At 33.6% G+C, this 17,795-nt stretch overlaps 1 protein-coding gene across 15 annotated transcripts in view; it reads right to left on the reverse strand.

Moving 5' to 3' along the window:
- brsk2a (BR serine/threonine kinase 2a) overlaps positions 1 to 17,795 on the reverse strand; it is a 324,106-nt gene that overhangs the window by 55,472 nt on the left and 250,839 nt on the right. For all 15 annotated transcript variants that reach the window (XR_012400417.1, XR_012400416.1, XM_073943185.1 and 12 more), the window contains exons 6-10: positions 16,539 to 16,572; positions 16,349 to 16,417; positions 14,657 to 14,803; positions 4,424 to 4,455; positions 1,335 to 1,499 (exon numbers count right to left, since the gene is read on the reverse strand). Coding sequence is in view for 13 of the 15 variants with exons in the window: in XM_073943185.1 (XP_073799286.1) it covers positions 1,335 to 1,499; positions 4,424 to 4,455; positions 14,657 to 14,803; positions 16,349 to 16,417; positions 16,539 to 16,572 (447 nt within the window). In the remaining 2 variants the exon portion in view is untranslated. The remainder of the gene's footprint in view (positions 1 to 1,334; positions 1,500 to 4,423; positions 4,456 to 14,656; positions 14,804 to 16,348; positions 16,418 to 16,538; positions 16,573 to 17,795) is intronic.

The raw sequence follows: 17,795 nt of genomic DNA on the forward strand, positions 1-17,795 counted from the left end.
CTTTGACAGATCCTGGATCTTTTAATCTTGATAACTGATTTCCAGCCAACTTGGTTCTTCAAGTTTGCAAATTATATTAAAATGTATGGATGAACTAATCTGGGTTGCGTTTCCCAAAACCATCGCTAGCCAACTAAGATCGCAAGTTTCGTCATGTCAAACATACTTTTTGTAGTAAAAACTTTTGTGGTTGGCTGTCATGAAACTTGAAATTAAAACTAAATATTTTGAGCAGCATGGCATACTTGATGAAAAACATTAACTATCAGTTTTGAAGTATGAATTATATGTTTTGGGTGAAGAGCTAAATTTTTCAGACATGCAATAAAGTTCTGAAGTTCCAGGAACTGTCAAAGCATTTTAAGTTGTTTGAGTTGTGAAGAATGACAACACAAAAAAAAACAAAAAAGAAAAAAAAAAAAAACGGTGAAAATATACAGTACAAAGCAAACAAAAAAGATCTGCTGGGAACATGGATTGTGGAAAGGATGTTATGCAATTTAATTTTACATTTGGCCTCTAAGTTATTATCATTAGTATTATTGATCTATTATGTATGGTTATATGAGTATGAGAACATTTATTTTAATTTTACACAGTGCTCCAGCAAAGCTAGCATTATTGTGAACAACTCTACCATCCCATCTACAGTCTCTTCCAGCTGCTGCCATCAGGAAGACGGTTTTGAAGTATTAGAGCCTGCTCGGCTAGACCACTCAACAGCTTCTTCCCACAGGCTGTGAGAGCCCTCAACTCCAATCAATTTACCCCCCTCAAAAATCTCTTATCTCTCGGACTATTGCACCACATTGCACATTTGCACTATAGAGACTTTCTTAATCACTCCGTGTCTCTTGTAAACATTGTGCATTTCACATTTTGTGGTTCATTCAGGTAAGTGGGCTTGACAAACCACCTGTGCCACTTTATCTAAACTCCAATAACTTAATAATGAAACTAATGTAAAGTATAAATCTACCACTATCATGTTACACTGCTTAACTCAACTTTTAACTGTACTGTACAATATTAAACCTTAAATACCTCTTTTGCACAATATTCACATTTTATACCTCTCTTGCACAATATCCTGTACAACATTGTTTAGTCTCATGTAAAAAGTACTTGCATAGCCATGTGTAAAAAATATATATTTTTTAAGCAAAAACGGTTTAAAATGTTTTTAATTTGGTAGGAAATTTTAGTTTAGAGAATAGTAATAAAAAAAAAATCAATATAAATACAGATAAAGTTAGAATTTCGAAGGTTTCTTTTAATCTCTTCACACAATAGCCTTTATATTTACACACTCCAAACATTAGCCATTTACTTACTCGTCTGATAGCAGGTCCTTCATCAGCTTGTTCTTGTCCCGGAAGCACCCTAGTGAGTGCATGCTCTCCAGAACATCTGGGTCGATGTCCTCAGATGAGGGAACACTGCGGATCGCCACCTTCCTGGGTACCGGCTGCTCCGGTTCCGGTTCATTCTTGCCCCCTCTGAGGAGACCAGAAGCCAATCAGTCACATGGAACTCTCCCACTAAGATTATCAGCAGAAGCAAAGACATTCAAAGAAGACAAATTCTTTATATATTTCAGATTTTCCCCTAGTGGATTTTGGGCCACTAGTCCCAACCTACATTTATTTCATTTTTTTAAAAAGTGAATTTTGTGCAGGAAAAGATAACAAAGTTAGCCTAAATCAAATCTAAATACTAAATTGGCATTACTATACTGAATATAATTAAAGGCATAATTCCTCATACTCAATCTCTATTTGTTTTAAAGACAAAAAAAAAAGATATTTTGAAAAATGTAGGTAACCAAACAGTTGCTGGACCACAATGAAGTGAAGAAATAAAGTGACATTTAAAGGCTTAACTAGGTAAATTAGGCAAGTCAACAATGGTTTGTTCTTGATCTTAAAATTAATATTTTAAAAAAGAACTGTTCTAGCTGAAATAAAACAAATAAAATAAGACTTTCTCCAGAAGACATTTTTTTTTTTTTTACAGAAAATAGTGTTAAGAAATCCCTTGTTCTGATAAACATAATTAGGGAAATATTTAAAGACAAAAAAAATCACTAATAATTCTTTCAAACTGTATATATTTGGACAATTTAAAATGACTGTTTTGCCATTTCCAGCATCCTTATTCCAGTCCTCTAAATCACATTATCTTTCAGAAATTATTTTAATATGCTGATTTATTTCTCAAGAACTTCTTTTTACATAGAAATTAATACATTCATTTAGAAACAATGCATTCAATTGTTTAAAAGTGTCATTAAAGAAGTATATGATGTTTCAAAAGCAGATGTCCTTTTGAACATTCTATTAACTTGTGTAAAGTTAATAAATAACCTGTGCACATCCATTTTGAACAGGGTTGAAAATAAAGATTTCATGAGTGACTGAAGTAATCATGCTGAAATTTAAGCTTTTTTGACACCGTAACAATAACCATGATTTTGAACTAAAATGTCAAACAACAACATATTTTTAAAAACACTACGGTGTAAAAAATTATTAACAAAAAGTCAAGACAACAAATATTTTCATGTTCCATTCACTTATTTGAATAAGTTAATCAGATTTCAACCTATTTTTTAAAGCTATACAAAGTTTAACTTAAAGAGTCCCTTTTATGGGTTTTTGAAAATAACCTTTCATGCAGTGTGTAACACAGCTCTAGGTGAAATGAAGTGAAATGAGGCTTAAATCTGAAAGTGTGCCATGTTTAAGACTATTGATTCATCTATCAAAGAGTCGACTCAGAGTATTTCAAATGAATCATCTGGGTAACAAATCTTTAGCTTTGTTGGCGTGATGACCCGCCCATTTGTTGTGCATGCAGACCTGGGAAAATTGAAACCCCCGGCCACAAACACTGTAGCAAAAAAAGAAGACAAACACTGTAGCAGTGTTATTTTCAAATAGGTGCCTCCTCTAATTTGCAAATTATGTATTTAAATGTAATTCTTATTTGTAACTGCTCCAAGCGGCTTGTACTGTATCTGGTTGACTTTTTATATTCTCATATTGCATCCAAAACCACATTGAAAATGCCACATGTGCTGCTTTGTTTACAGATTTAAAACATTTGTCAACTTGCAATCCACTGCCGTTGGCCATTGCTATGGCCACCATCAACTTAGGTTTGGCTGTCAGGTTTTAAATAGTTCAGCTTTGGCCACTGTGTGGATTATTACTGAATGTGTGTCGTGGTTAAGAATAATATGCTGGTATTAAACTGCATTGCTTTAATGCACTCCTGCATTGGGTTCACACATACATTCTGCACTCTGACTACTTCAAAATTGTTGATCAGCCTGGGTGGGCATTTCTCTCTGTCTCACACTGAACGCAGCCGACAAATCGTAATACACTGGGTCAGAAGACCAATCAGCGCAGATTAGCATCGCGCTAAGAGATGGTTTGGGTACAAATGAATCGCTGAACAAATCATATGGGAGTCGTTGGGATAATTGAGTAAAAATGAATGCATATTATAAGACAATAAAAGTATTTTTTTGACCTTGCATGCATATCAGACTGTTGTTGAAGACCCCCAAAGCCAAAATATGACCTTTAATATTTTTAGTCAGTTTGATAAGGTTGAGATAACTAGAAAAGTTAATTAGGCAGCAATATTTATTACAGTGTAAAATGTGCATACAATTGTGCTGGGTTTTTTAACCAGTGAAAGTCATTTTAATGACGTATTATGAAGACAAAGATTTTTTGCATTGGAATAACATGCAGTAATTAACTGTGTAATAAAAAACAACAACAAAAAATACCTTCATTCATAAAAAGTGTCAGACCAAACAACAGGTGTTACTTACTCAGCGTTCCAACACAACAAACGCAGCTTGTTATGACCCTACATCCACGACAAGTGTCTTCATAACCTTATTTTTTACAGATCTATGCTGAATATTTGCTGTTGCCATCTGTTAGAAAAGACGGTGGTCTATACGGGAGCAGCTAAAAACACAAGTATTCTGTTTAAAAATCCAGTCGCTGAATAGGGAGCGTTCCTGCCATGTCTTTGACCCCAGAGAGGCATTCAGACAAGAGGGCATGATATGAGCATGTCAGGCTGACCTTCGCCTGCTGTCTCGCTCTCTCCTGAGGAAGCCAGACGTCGGAGCCGATAGCACACAAGCGGACAGCAAATCCCTGCCGGGGATGTTGAAATTTGTCCTTGCCGCTGACATGTGGGGTCTGTGCCATTTATCACACATAGACGCGCACACACTGTATAGTGCTCAGACTTGCATTTGATCTCAATGTATCCTTTCCGATTACCCACTCCATTTCTAGCCATTCTCTTTATATATGTCATGAACTTTGCTTCTTTTCTCCCCCCAAAAAACAAGCAAACAAGAAAAAATTAGTAGTAGTTCAGTACTTACATGTACCACATGTGCTTCTGGATCAGCTCTAACTGTAAGAGAAATAAAAACAATGAGAAAGTCTGAAATAACATCAATGTGTTACATTGACAGCTTAAAAGAACACTCCAGTATATATATATATATATATATATATATATATATATATATATATATATATATATATATATATATATATATATATATATATATATATATATATATATATATACTCTGCCACTCTTGAAACTGTGATGGAAATTTATTTATATACATTATAAAGGTCTGTCTTTTTAATTTTTCATGGATGTACTGTTTACGTTAGACCACGTGTGACCACTTTAACATCTGTTTATCACTAGACAAGGTCTGCATAAGTACATAGTGATTTAACAAACTATATGTTCGGATGGGACGTAGGGCTGAAATATAGATGGTCAAACATGAAGTTGAGCACTGATGTAACTGGGATTCATCCTGTATGTCACTGATGACCTTGTGGGTATTACAAACTACGGCATCTAACACACTGCAGAAACTTGCGTTGCTGCATGATTGTCTGACTTTCTTTGCAAAGAAAGAAATTGTAAAAGACACTTTGGGTAAGAATGTGTCTTCTTGACCACTGAGAGAGCCTCCTGAAAAAAAATTGCCACTACAATACTAACAGTGTAAATTAATTAATAAAAAATGAAAATGTCTGAAATAACACAATATGTTACATTTACAGCTTACAGGAACACTGCACTTTTTTTTTTTTTTTGGAAATAGACTAATTTTACAACTTGCCTACCATTAAACAGTTTTACCATATATATATATATATTGTATACACACGCACGCACGCACGCACGCACTCACGCACGCACGCACGCACGCACACACACACACACACACACACACACACACACACACACACACACACACACACACACACACACACACACACACACACACACACACACACACACTGCCAATCTCTGTGTTTGGTAAGACCACCTTTAGCTTAGCATAAATCATTGAATTGGATTAGAATATTAGCACTTCACTCAAAAAAAAAAGTTTATTTTATATATTTAAAGCTTAACTCTAGATAAATTGTGTCAGGCAGAAATTGAAAAGTAGCAATTTCTAAGTCAACATGAACTATATTCTGCCACTCTTAATACTAACAGTGGAAATTAATTTATAATAAAATTAGAAAGTCTAAAATAACGAATATACATTACATTTGCAGCTTAAAGGACACTAAACTTTTTTTTGGAAATAGGTTCCTTTTACAACTTCACTACCATTAAACAGTTAAGTTTAACCATTTTCTGAATATATTCTGCCAATCTCCGGTTTGCAAGAGCACTTTTACTTTAGCGTGGCATGAATTATTGAATTGGATTAGACCATTAGCACCGATCAAAAATGTTTAAAAAAAATTTTAAAGCTTGACTAGGTGAATTGTTTACTAAGACAGACAGAAATTGAAAAGTTACTATTGTCAACATCTCTAGGAACTATACTCTGCCACTCATAATGCTAACAGTAGAAATTAATTAATAAAAAGTCTGAAGTATCGCCTATACAGTACATTTACAGCCTAAAGAAACACTACACTTTTTTTTTCTTTTTTTTTTCTTTTTTTTTGGAAATAGGCTCATTTTAAAACTCCCCTACCATTAACCATTTGAGTTTACCATTTTTCTTATGTTCTGCCAATCTCTGGGCTTGGCAAGAGTTCTTTTAGCTTAGCTTAGCTTACAGAAATTGAAAAGTTGCTATTTTCTAGGTGTACTAGAATACTCATGATGCTACTGGTCTAATCTGATTTAATGATAGATGCTAAGCTAAGTTTAAAGTGCTCCATCCAGAACAGAGACTTTAAAAAAATGATTCAACTTAACTGTTTAAGTCTAGTGGACTTAAAATAAGCTTTTCCCAAATACAGTAGATCCTTTAAAACCTTACGATTTTTTTCATGCCAAAAAGAGCCTAATAAACTTTCCTTTTCTCAATTGTACAGCATTTATTTGGTGCAACTAATGACAAAATAAAATACAAGTTAAAATATGTAAAAAGGTCACCATAAAGAACATTCCATTTTCTTTAGTAATATTGAAATATTCGTATTATATGTAAATATTATTATACATGAATTCATAACATAGTATATATATATATATATATATATATATATATATATATATATATATATATATATATATATATATATATATATATATATATACATATACATACATACTATTATAATGTATATACAATAACTGAGAATTTTTTTAGCATAAAAAATATGCTAAGTTATACAACATGTCATTCAGACACTCTTTTCTTGCTATAATAAGTTTGTGTTTCTTCACCAAAAAGGTTCCAAAGGGCTCCATCTTTTAAAGTGCCCATCATATACTGTTTGGACATTGTCTACTCTGAGATCTGATGCTGTAAACTTGGCAAAACGGCCATCCAGCGTGCACACAACCCAGAATGAGGAAGCTCATGAACAAGCCTTCTGAAAAATGATGAATGGTACATGCTACAGTCTTGTGACCTTCATGGAATTGTGTAAGCGACATCCAAGTCCGTTCCAGTTCACATCAAGCTCACTAAAGTCTGGCAATACACAAGATTAATACTGGAATGAGTCCAGTGTTCCAGTGTAAAGAAGGGCTGGTGCAAAGAAGGTAAGCTAAACACACAGATCACCGTTCACTTTTAATATGAAAGAGGATACATCACCCTGTGATGACAAATTACTGGGTGTGTAGAGATGAGAGGTGCAGTGATATTCAATCGCTATTTGCATATTTCTGCTTGAAGTGGTCATATCTGCTATCCACCGTTTTCCCAATTATCTGTTACTAAAATATGCGTTTTGCATATGCTAATATCACACACTGTTTGGATGTGGCGCCACTAACGTTTTCATTTAAGCGAGATACAGTAATAAACTACAAAAATGCACATATTGTATACTTTACCATGTAGATGGATATGTTTGTTTACATCTGTAAAACTCATAAACAATGGGCTGTAGACTGAATGTGACAGTTCACAAAAGAATATTTTTAAGAAACATTTGTATGTTCGTCTGTCAGTAAACTGTTGGGACAAACATTCATCAATTTTTCGATTGTGGTATGTTGAACACAATCTGATAAACTCAACTGATGGTCTGTGTTAGTGGTTAGCATTGTCGCCTCACAGCAAGAAGGTCACTGGTTCAATTCCCAGCTGGGTCACTTCTGTGTGAACTTGCATGATCTCCCCACACTGAAACATGTTACCAAGCAGTACTTCATCCAATTAAAAATGTATATTTAATTTCACTTTAATATTATTTGTTTTATTTTTCAAGTAATACATTTTAAGTTCAAAACATAGCTAAAAAATAAATGATTTTGATCGAGTGCTCAACTAAGAAATATTTTTTTTGACTAATTAATACAATTTTAAGGTTACTCACACAGTGATGACCCAGCCCAAAACATTGTAGCCAGGGGCATCATGGGAAATGGTTTAGAGTTTATGTGTTATATTAGTTAAAACAGATGGGTTGTTTTGTTATAAACTTTGTGTGTTTATGTTTGAGTTGGCTTCTTTGATTTACGCCCATTATTTCATTTATATTGCCCATCACTATCAACGAGGATATTGTGTATGGTCCTGTTAATGGCTCTTCGTGTTCTGAGCTCAGAATAAAAAGACAATGCTGCCTCATACCTGCTTATTTTGCTAGATTACTGACAACACAGGGTTGTGCAGAGTGTTCTCCTAGCTCCAGTTGCGAACAGCAATTATTACAACTCGCTTTGTACCTTCATAGACTGAAAAAAAAATATTGTTTAAGGCAAACTATTTAATTATAGTTGGGCCAAGTCAAAAAATTAGATGTGAACCATTACCCTATTTTATTCTTTAAATTAGATAAACTAAAGTTTTTTTTTTTTCCCAGTGAGTGTTCATGTGGGTTTCCTCCGGTTGCTCCAGTTTCCCCCACAGTCCAAAAACATGCGATTAAGTGAATTGGCCAAACAGAATTTTAAATGTGAATGTGAGAGTGTATGGGTGTTTTCCATCACTGGGTTGCAGTTGGAAGGGTATCTGCAGCGTAAAACAGGCCCGAATAGTTAATGGTTCATTCTGCTGAGGCGACCCTTGATAAATAAGGGACTAAGCTGAAGGAAATCGAATAATTGAATAAATGAATCATGAATGAATGAATGAATGAATGAATGGAAATGGAAATATTCACTCAAACAGTGCATCTCAAGCAATATATTGCAATTGCATATATACAGTGTTTTGATATTAAAGAGAATTTGGACTGAAAGCACATTCTGTAGTGACCAAACCTCTCTTCAAGAAAGTTGGCTGGGGAGCATTCTTCTCATGGAAAATGTCATTTGCATGACTTATACACACACACATTTTTTTTTTTTTTTTATGCAAGTGTGATGCGATGATTGTAAATTAAATGTTTTAAAATTTGCTCTCTTATTTACTTATTCACCATACATTTTCTGCCCAACAAAACAGCTTGGTAATTTAATCTATGTTGCAAAATGGTATTTTCTTATAATATATACTGTACTTTAGAATGTATTGTATAATCAAACATGAGGATTTAAAGCACAAGTAGTTTGACTGTTTGTTACTTCTAGTTATTTACTCATAGGCAAATGAATCAGAAGTCTAACGCAATTGCAGAAAGGAGCGCACTTGAAAAAAATGCGGAGAAAAACAAGCAACTGTTTTTGAGCAGAGCAGACACAAAGCAATGCAGTATTTTTTACAAGTACAGCTTGGTGACTGCATTTTACTTAAGTGATTTCCTGTTGCATAGATGGGTTATAAAATAAAGTAATAGAATGACATTGTGATTATAAAAACACTGAATTTAAAAATTATATTTTGAAAATTAAAAAGGTCAATCAAAATCTCTGATATTCCATGATTCGGACAAAAAAAGAAGAAAAAAAAATCAATCAATTCCCAATTCAATCAATTTTATCAATGTCTGGAATAAACCTTCCAACATATTCCAAAAATATCTTGACCCATGGAAGCCTAGACTTTAGTGATTAAAGCAATTTAAATTTGATTTAGTACAATGAGAACCATTATGGTCATAATGAAACTGTGAAAAAGACCAGAGTATGTAAATAAGTCATTAAGGAAGTTTTATGGTTTTGGTGACATTTTCTGGAGCAGGGGCTAGGACTCTAATCCAAGTAGATAAATGGGTAAATATTCAGAAGCTCCATCACTAAAATAAATTCAATTTTCAGCATTAATAACCCCATTTAGCCAGCCATTTATTTTATGCAGAGCAATGCTCTCATAACACAGCAATATGGGTAACCCAGTTCCTTGAAGCTAAAAAAATTGAAATAACGAAATGGCCTGATATAAACCGGCCTGAAAATTTACGGACAATGCATGGTGACTAAACCATGGCTAAAAAGAACAATTCTGTCTGAATTGTGAAAGGGTCTGGAAGAAGAATGGACCAATATCAAATCAGAGCAGGAGGTTAGTGATTTTCTGTGGATGCAGATGGGCTGAAGTCTTTCAAAGAAAGTGTCTGTACAATTCTAACAAATTATATTTGACAGTTGTAACCTTCAGAATTTATCAAGAATTTCAGCAGTTTTATCTTTCTCCAAAAGCCATTGGCAGTATGTTATGAGAAAAATCTGTATGGTATTTTAAAAAATGCATGTTGTACAGTTTGAATTGGGAAAGGGAATCGCTGCATTGTTCATTGTGTAAACGCATTTTTAAGTGACTAAATCAGTCAGACGAACGTGAGCGTGTTTCACAATTCACTACACTATCAAACTTCATCAGTTTCCTGCAGGCTTGTCCTTGAAAGACATTGTAACTCATTAAAATGCGACACTTGTAAAAGACAACAAGAACAAGTCAACGAGACATGGGATATGATCATAAGGCAATGTTCTGCAAGAGTACAACAATCTTACTATAGGCCAGGGGTATTTAATTGACAAGTGTTCCGGTCTCTACATGTCCTGGGACTAGACAATTAATTGAAAAAAAAAATCAAAGACAGAATTTACACAGTTAAAATAGTCATTAAAGATTAGAATATTGATCTATTCTAAATATTGGTTAATTATTTTGTGATTCACATGGTGTTGTCTGTTTATTTACTGTTGTGAATTGCATTTTGGGAGTTTTATCTTTCCTCTGTCGACTTTTGATATTGAAAATTCAACTCTGTGATTTAACAAATATGCTTTCATTGGCATTTTAGTAGTTTAAGACACTGACATTGTTTAAGAAATATATATATACTGCTTGTTAATGCAAAATTTCTAATCAGCCAATCACATGGCTACAACTCAATGCATTTAGGCATGTAGACATGGTCAAGACGACCTGCTGCAGTTCAAACTGAGCATCAGAATGGGGAAGAAAGTTGATTTAAATGAATTTGAATGAGCATCTCTGAACACACAACACATCCAACCTTGTGGCGGATAGGCTACAGCAGCAGAAGACCACAAAGGATGTCACTGCTGTCAACTAACAGGATAACGCACCATGTCGTAGAGTGCAAATTATCTCAGAATGGATAATGAGTTCACTTTACTTAAATGGCCTCAACAGTCACCAGACCTCAATCCAGTATAGCACCTTTGGGATGTGGTGGACTGGGAGATTTGTATCCTGGATGTGCAGAAACCAAAATCTCTGAGGAATATTTCCAGCACCTTGCTGAATCAATCTCACTAAGGATTAAGGCAGTTTTGAAGGCAAAACGGGGTCCAACCCAATACTAGTAAGGTGTACCTTAAAATGCGGCTGGTGAGTTTAGGTAAGTCAGCTTGTAAGATAACAGAACAATTACTGGCAGTTTAATACCAGGTTTTGGCATAATTTGCTACACAAGACCAGGCAATGTATCACTTCAAAACAGATTGTTGGTGCGTCATGTTGGAGCAGTGGTTAGCACAATCGCCTCACAGCAAAAAGGTCACCGGTTCAAGCCTCGGCTGGGTCAGTTGGCATTTCTGTGTAGAGTTTGCATGTTCTCCTCGTGTTCAAGTGGGTTTCCTCCGGGTGCTCCGTTTCCACCACAGGTCCAAAGATGCACTATAGGTGAATTGGGTAAGCTCAATTGTCCATAGTGTATGTGTGTGAATAAGTGTGTATGGGTGTTTCCCAGTGATGGGTTGCAGTTAGAAGGGCATCTTCTGCATAAAACATATGCTGGAAAGTTGTGGCGACCCCTGATTAATAAGGGGACTAAGCCAAAAAGAAAATGAATGAATTAATGAATAAATAGATTGTCGAACACATATGGGTGTGAATATTACAAAGTAAGTAAACTTTTTTTTTTTGTTACATTTGGATATGACAGAAAGACTAGGTCAATAAGAAAAGTTTGTGTTCAGGGGTCGAGATTGTGTACCATTATGTATCATTTTTAAATTTTGTTTAAAACTGAAGTCACCTTCATTTGAACAGCTCTTTATCCAATGTACTTCAGCTAGCACATATGCTGATTTACAAGAATGAATAAGCAGATAATAAAAGTCAGATAATGAAAATTCATCATTGTGAATAATTCACTGTATTAACATACTCTATTTACTTTATCAAACAGGCAGGAGAACAGTGGTAGAATGCTGATGTACTAATAGTTAGCTCAATAAATGGTTCAGTGAGATTCAAAATGACCCCAACTAAGTGAGCCAAAAGGAACCGACCCAAAGTCCACCGTTAGGATGTATCTTGGGATAGATTAAATACATAACTGTATCTTCTAACCCTGGTCTGTAATTTCCCACATCATAATAAAACAAACTGCCATATACCATATACTCCACATTTTTAGTTCAATGTTTACATGTCAGGTCAATAATTATTTTATGGAAATAAATAAACACTACGTCACTAATGACGGATTGCAAATAGCGTAAAAAAAAAAGGCAAAATACAGCATGATATATTGCTCACAGGTTTCAAGACATCCACTCACCAAGATATAGACAGCAGACAAACTGAGAACAAGAAAATTCTCTTAACCATTTGCACTGAGAAAAATACTGTTTGCCCTTATGTTCATGATTTACAATTCAGTAATATTCTGTTCTACACTTCACCATTGAGATAGACAAGACATTTTAACTCTCCGACTAACTTTGCTATCTAAATATTAAACTTTCAAAACCCTCTCACTTTATCACAATACTAAGAATAAAAATCAACTAATTTTCATTACTATAGCCCTTTACAGTGTGAATTGTGCCAAAGCAGCTTCACAAACAGAATGCTCATATGCTTTGTTTAAATCTGATATATTTTTTTTTTCTGTATTTTGAGTTATATTCAAAAGAATGTTCAGTATATTTGCATATTTAAGAGCAGGGAAAATAATTATTTGGTTGATTTATGTCTAAAGAAGGAGCTGTTAACATGAACTTGATGGTAAAAACCCAAACAATCAAAAAACAAATTTGTATGAACTTTGATCTTTAGTTCCTATTTTTATTGTATTCAGGCCAGGTGATTAACTGTGAGTTGTTTTTGGGCTGTCTTTGGGGTCATTGTCTTGCTGAAATGTTCAGCCTGGTTTAATCTTCATCATTTGGTAATGTAGGTGTTGGGACTGAAGCAGCTAATATTAATTTACTCTGACAAGTGACAGGGCTGCTTTCTGCTATTTCAGGTGCTGTCTGGGCTTTCCATGCATTTTTACACCTTCCTTTCTTCATGTGTTCAATATTTTCCCTCTGGGAATTTCATTTTATTACACATACTCAATTTCTAAACTAATTAGTTTTGATTTCTTTAGAAATTACTTTGATTGTCATTGACATCTGGTGAAAGAGTGAAAAAGTCATAAAAAATAAAAATAATAGATCATATAATCTGTTTTTAAACAGATCCAAAAAAGTTCTAAGTATTAAAAAAGATCTTCTTTGTGAGTACATCAGGGTACTGAATCACATCACAAATTCTACATACATTATAGAGAGTCTACAGAGTCTGCAGATATTGCAGTGTTTCCTAAAGTGGTCTTTGATCTTTAATCTTGAAATCAGCAGAGCATATAAATTTGCATTTGCATGTATAGTTGGAATTAAAGATCTGATTTAAATTACAGAAAATGAATGAAGTGGCACTTGAGTGTGAACAGGCTCTTCATCTATATGACTTGATCACACATGAAAAACATTTTCAACCAAATATCAAAAAGATCTACAATATACTACCTGACAAAAGTCTTGTTGCCTATCCAAGTTTTAGGAACAACAAATAATAACTTGAGTTCCATTTGATCATTTAGTATAAGAAGTGGATTATATGAAAGGTACTTATTTCACCTAAATAAAATATGCCCATGCCTAGATTTTAATTAGGACAGTAAGGTCTGACTTAGCTTAGACACAAGTATTGTCACTTTACAGAAATGATATAGAGTATAGAATATAAATGGTGCAGTGGAAAATATTATTATTGTATATGACTTCCATGAGTTTGGAGGACTGCATCATACATCTCTGCGATGACTCAAATAGCTTATTAATAAAGTCATCTGTAATTACAAAGAAAGCATTCTATAGCAGGTCTCCCAGAGTTCATCAAGATTCTTCGGATTCATCTTCAATGCCACCTTCCACATCTTATTCCAAACATGCTCAATAATGTTCATGTATGGTGACTTGGCTGGCCAATTCTGGAGCACCCTGGCCTTCTTTGCTTACAAGAACTTCGATATTGAAGCTGAAGAATTTGCCCTCTCTTGTGGTTTGTAATGTAATGGTCAACACAAATGCAGATCTCTCCCCATACTGAATGTAACCCCAAACCATGATTTTTCCTTCACCAAATTTGACTGATTTCTGTGAGAATCTTGGGTCCATGTAAGATCCAATTGGTCTTTTGCAGTATTTGTTATGATTATGATGCAGTTCAACACATGATTCATCATAAAAATGTACCTTCTGCCACTTTTCCAAATGATCAAGTAGAAGTCAAGTTATTTTTGTTGCTCTTACAACTGGCATCGATGACAAGAATTTGTCAGGTAGTGTACAGGTATGTTGTCAATTTTGAGTTCTTATTATTCTCAGACCATTTCTCCATTTATAAAACTTTAAACGTTTCATTAAGTTTAAAACTTCAATTTTATAAAACTGATCTTATGCAGCTAAACACATAAAAACATGATGCTATAAATTGATACTCAACAGTAAACATGCTGGAACTTACCGTTAACCTTTTTCCAGAATCAACTTCGATCATTCCTCTTAATAGATTTTGGCATTCTGGTGGAATAAAATGGGGCATGTGAAACACGCCCAGCTTTACTTTTTCTAATAAGTTTCGTAAATTATCATCATCAAACGGCAGAGCTCCCTGAATAAAAGACAGACAAAGAAGAGAGAAAATGCATAAGAGAAATGCGTAAGATTAAACAAATACATAAAATTAAATGAAAGTGCTCCGGGGATTGACCCATAAACATTGAGTTCTCATTTTCTAAACTCTAACTTTGCGAATTTTGTTTTACTTGAAGCATCTCTTAAGTACTGCTGACATGCTAGAGATGAGGATGAAGCGGTTTCAAAAAAGCAAACAAATACAAAATAAATAGGAATGAGAGAGTCCAATCACTTTGGATCTGAGAGGATTGTGCGTATTCAGCATCGAGTCAGCCAAATTACAGTCTTCCAGCAGTCAATTTTATTTCTGGTTTTGGTGCCATCTGCCTTTCTATATCAGGTCAATATACATTTCATAAATGAACAAGCCACTACATTTCAGTGAAGCGGAAATGGAAAGGAAACAAAACAAAAACAAGAAAACATGTATAGCTGAGTGCATTTTTCTTTATTCATGTAAAATGCAGCAATAGCCTGTTCTGAACACTAAATGTTTTCTGAAGAAAGAAGTCATTATTTCTAGAATAACCTGGTTCCAGTTTAAAATGCAGGCCAGTGGCTCTGTATATAGAGATAAACCTCTCAGACTCAAGGGTTTCAATTTTACTCTCAAAATTGAACAAGAGCATTTCAAATGAGCTGGAACATTTGGGGGATATTGCGCTGGGGATATTGCTATGGTTCAGACGTGCAGATTAAACAATTCAAATAAAATCTGTTATTAATGCAGGATTGAGATGCCCCTATACTTGCCCAAAATTGTACTGCTTTTGGAACTTCTTCTTTTTTCAGATGTTTATTTTTTCACAAAATACCACTTAAGGCCCTCTGATAACTTTTAGAAAATATATTATACATACTTAAAAAACATAATATAATATGTTAATGAATGGCCAGTTTAATTTAAGGAACAGTTCATGTAAAGTTACTTTTTTGTATGAACTTTTCTACTTCTCTACATTATATGCATATATTTTGTCTATTTTACAGTTATACAGTATATTTTACAGTAAGAAACTCTGGGTATTTATAGTGATTTAGGAACAAGGAGGACAAGCTGCTCCTCTCAAAATTAGTTTATAAATAAACTTCACTTAAGTTTTTTTAAACAATTTTAAAGTCAATATTATGAGCCCCCTTAGGCCATTTTTATTTTGATTGTCTACTACAGAACAAGCCACCGTTATTCAATAACTTGCTACCCTAATTTGACTAATTAACCTAATTAACCTATTTAAGCCTTTAAAGTACTGTCATCATGGCAAAGCTAAATGAAATCAGTTATTTAAGTTATTAATATACCTGTATATAAAAACACAGTGTTTAATAATTCTGACTTCAATTGTATATATCTTCCATACACTGAATGTAAAGTTGTTTTTCATCTGTCAAACAGGTTAATAAAATCATGAAGGTGAGTAATCATTGGAAAAAAAAAAAGAAAAAAAAAAGTTACATTTGGGTGAACTGTTCCTGTAAGGTAAAATCAGGAATGACTTTGCAATTAGATATGACTCACCACCAACAGAGCAAACAAAATGACCCCACAGCTCCAAACGTCTGCTTTCCTTCCATCATACTTTTCTCCCTAACAACCAGAAGACAATGTCAAAACACAATAATTCTTATTTAAAAACAGGTCATTCATTTATAATTCTCTTTTTTGTTCTTTTACAATGAAAAAAAAAAATGAATAAAGCAATACTCACCCGTATTACTTCAGGACACGCGTAATGAGGAGATCTGAGAAAAGATCACATTAACTGTAGTTACTGATAGAAAATATATAATCTTATTTATTTTCCTATACCTATTTTAACATATTCATTCATTCATTCATTCATTCATTCATTCATTCATTCATTCATTCATTCATTCATTCGGCTTGGTCCCTTTATTCAATAGGGGCTGCCACAGCAGAATGAACCACCTATTTTAAATAATTTATTTATTTATTTATTTATGTATTGATATATTTGACATTTTTCTTCTTTTGCGTTGACTAACTTTGAATTATTTTTGACAAACAGACATTTTTGGCCAAGCACATTTCATTTTAACACAGTTTCTAATGAGCCAATCCCACATCAGCAACTTGTAATTATAAAGAATTAACTATTGAAAGTAATTATAAAATTGTACATTAATAATTGTTCGGCAACTTTGCTTGTGAAATGGTTATTGGTGCCAAATGAACTCATATGGGCATTTCAGAATCTACTCAAAATATACTCAGTTTTTACACACATGTCCTGGTTTCACAGCTAGATTTAGATGTATTCCTGAGTCTTTGTTGATCTTAGAACAATATGTTTATCCCCAAATTGTATACAATATTAAAACATACCCCTAAAATAGGTAAGTAATTGCTAATATCAGAAAATAGATGAATAACAATGATGTAACTACCTAAGCCTGACTGCTAGTCTACTAACTAATAGTAATAGTTTATAGAATAAAAGTTTAACCACCTTTCTGCTCACTTATAAGGGATTTATAAAGTGTGAACTGTCCTCACTTTAGATTAGGTCACAAAACTGTATAATTCTGGTAATAATGCTTTTATTAACATACATAGTAACCATTACTACAGTATATGGCTGAATAATAACATATATAAATCTTGAATAGCTTATTAATCATTTACTAATTCATACTGAATGATCTTAAAAACCAGCAACTACTCTTAAATATAAATTATCACCTTAGAATTATAAGGTTTTATCTGACATTTTTGTCAAAATAGAGTTATTGACCCATTCTCATTAAATGACAACTTATTTACATTATGGGATGTTTTTTTTATATTCTGTTTACATTTTAAGACTTTTTATTTAAAAAAAAAAACAAATGTTACATGCATATTTTTGCTATGAAATGCAAAAAAACTGTATAGCTCAATATCTCAAAATCATTCAGAAAGCAATCTTAGAACCTTATAACTGCAAGGTGACAAAATGTGTGTA

The sequence above is a fragment of the Danio rerio genome, chromosome 25 (genome assembly GCF_049306965.1).
Source record: "Danio rerio strain Tuebingen ecotype United States chromosome 25, GRCz12tu, whole genome shotgun sequence".
NCBI lineage: Eukaryota > Metazoa > Chordata > Actinopteri > Cypriniformes > Danionidae > Danio > Danio rerio.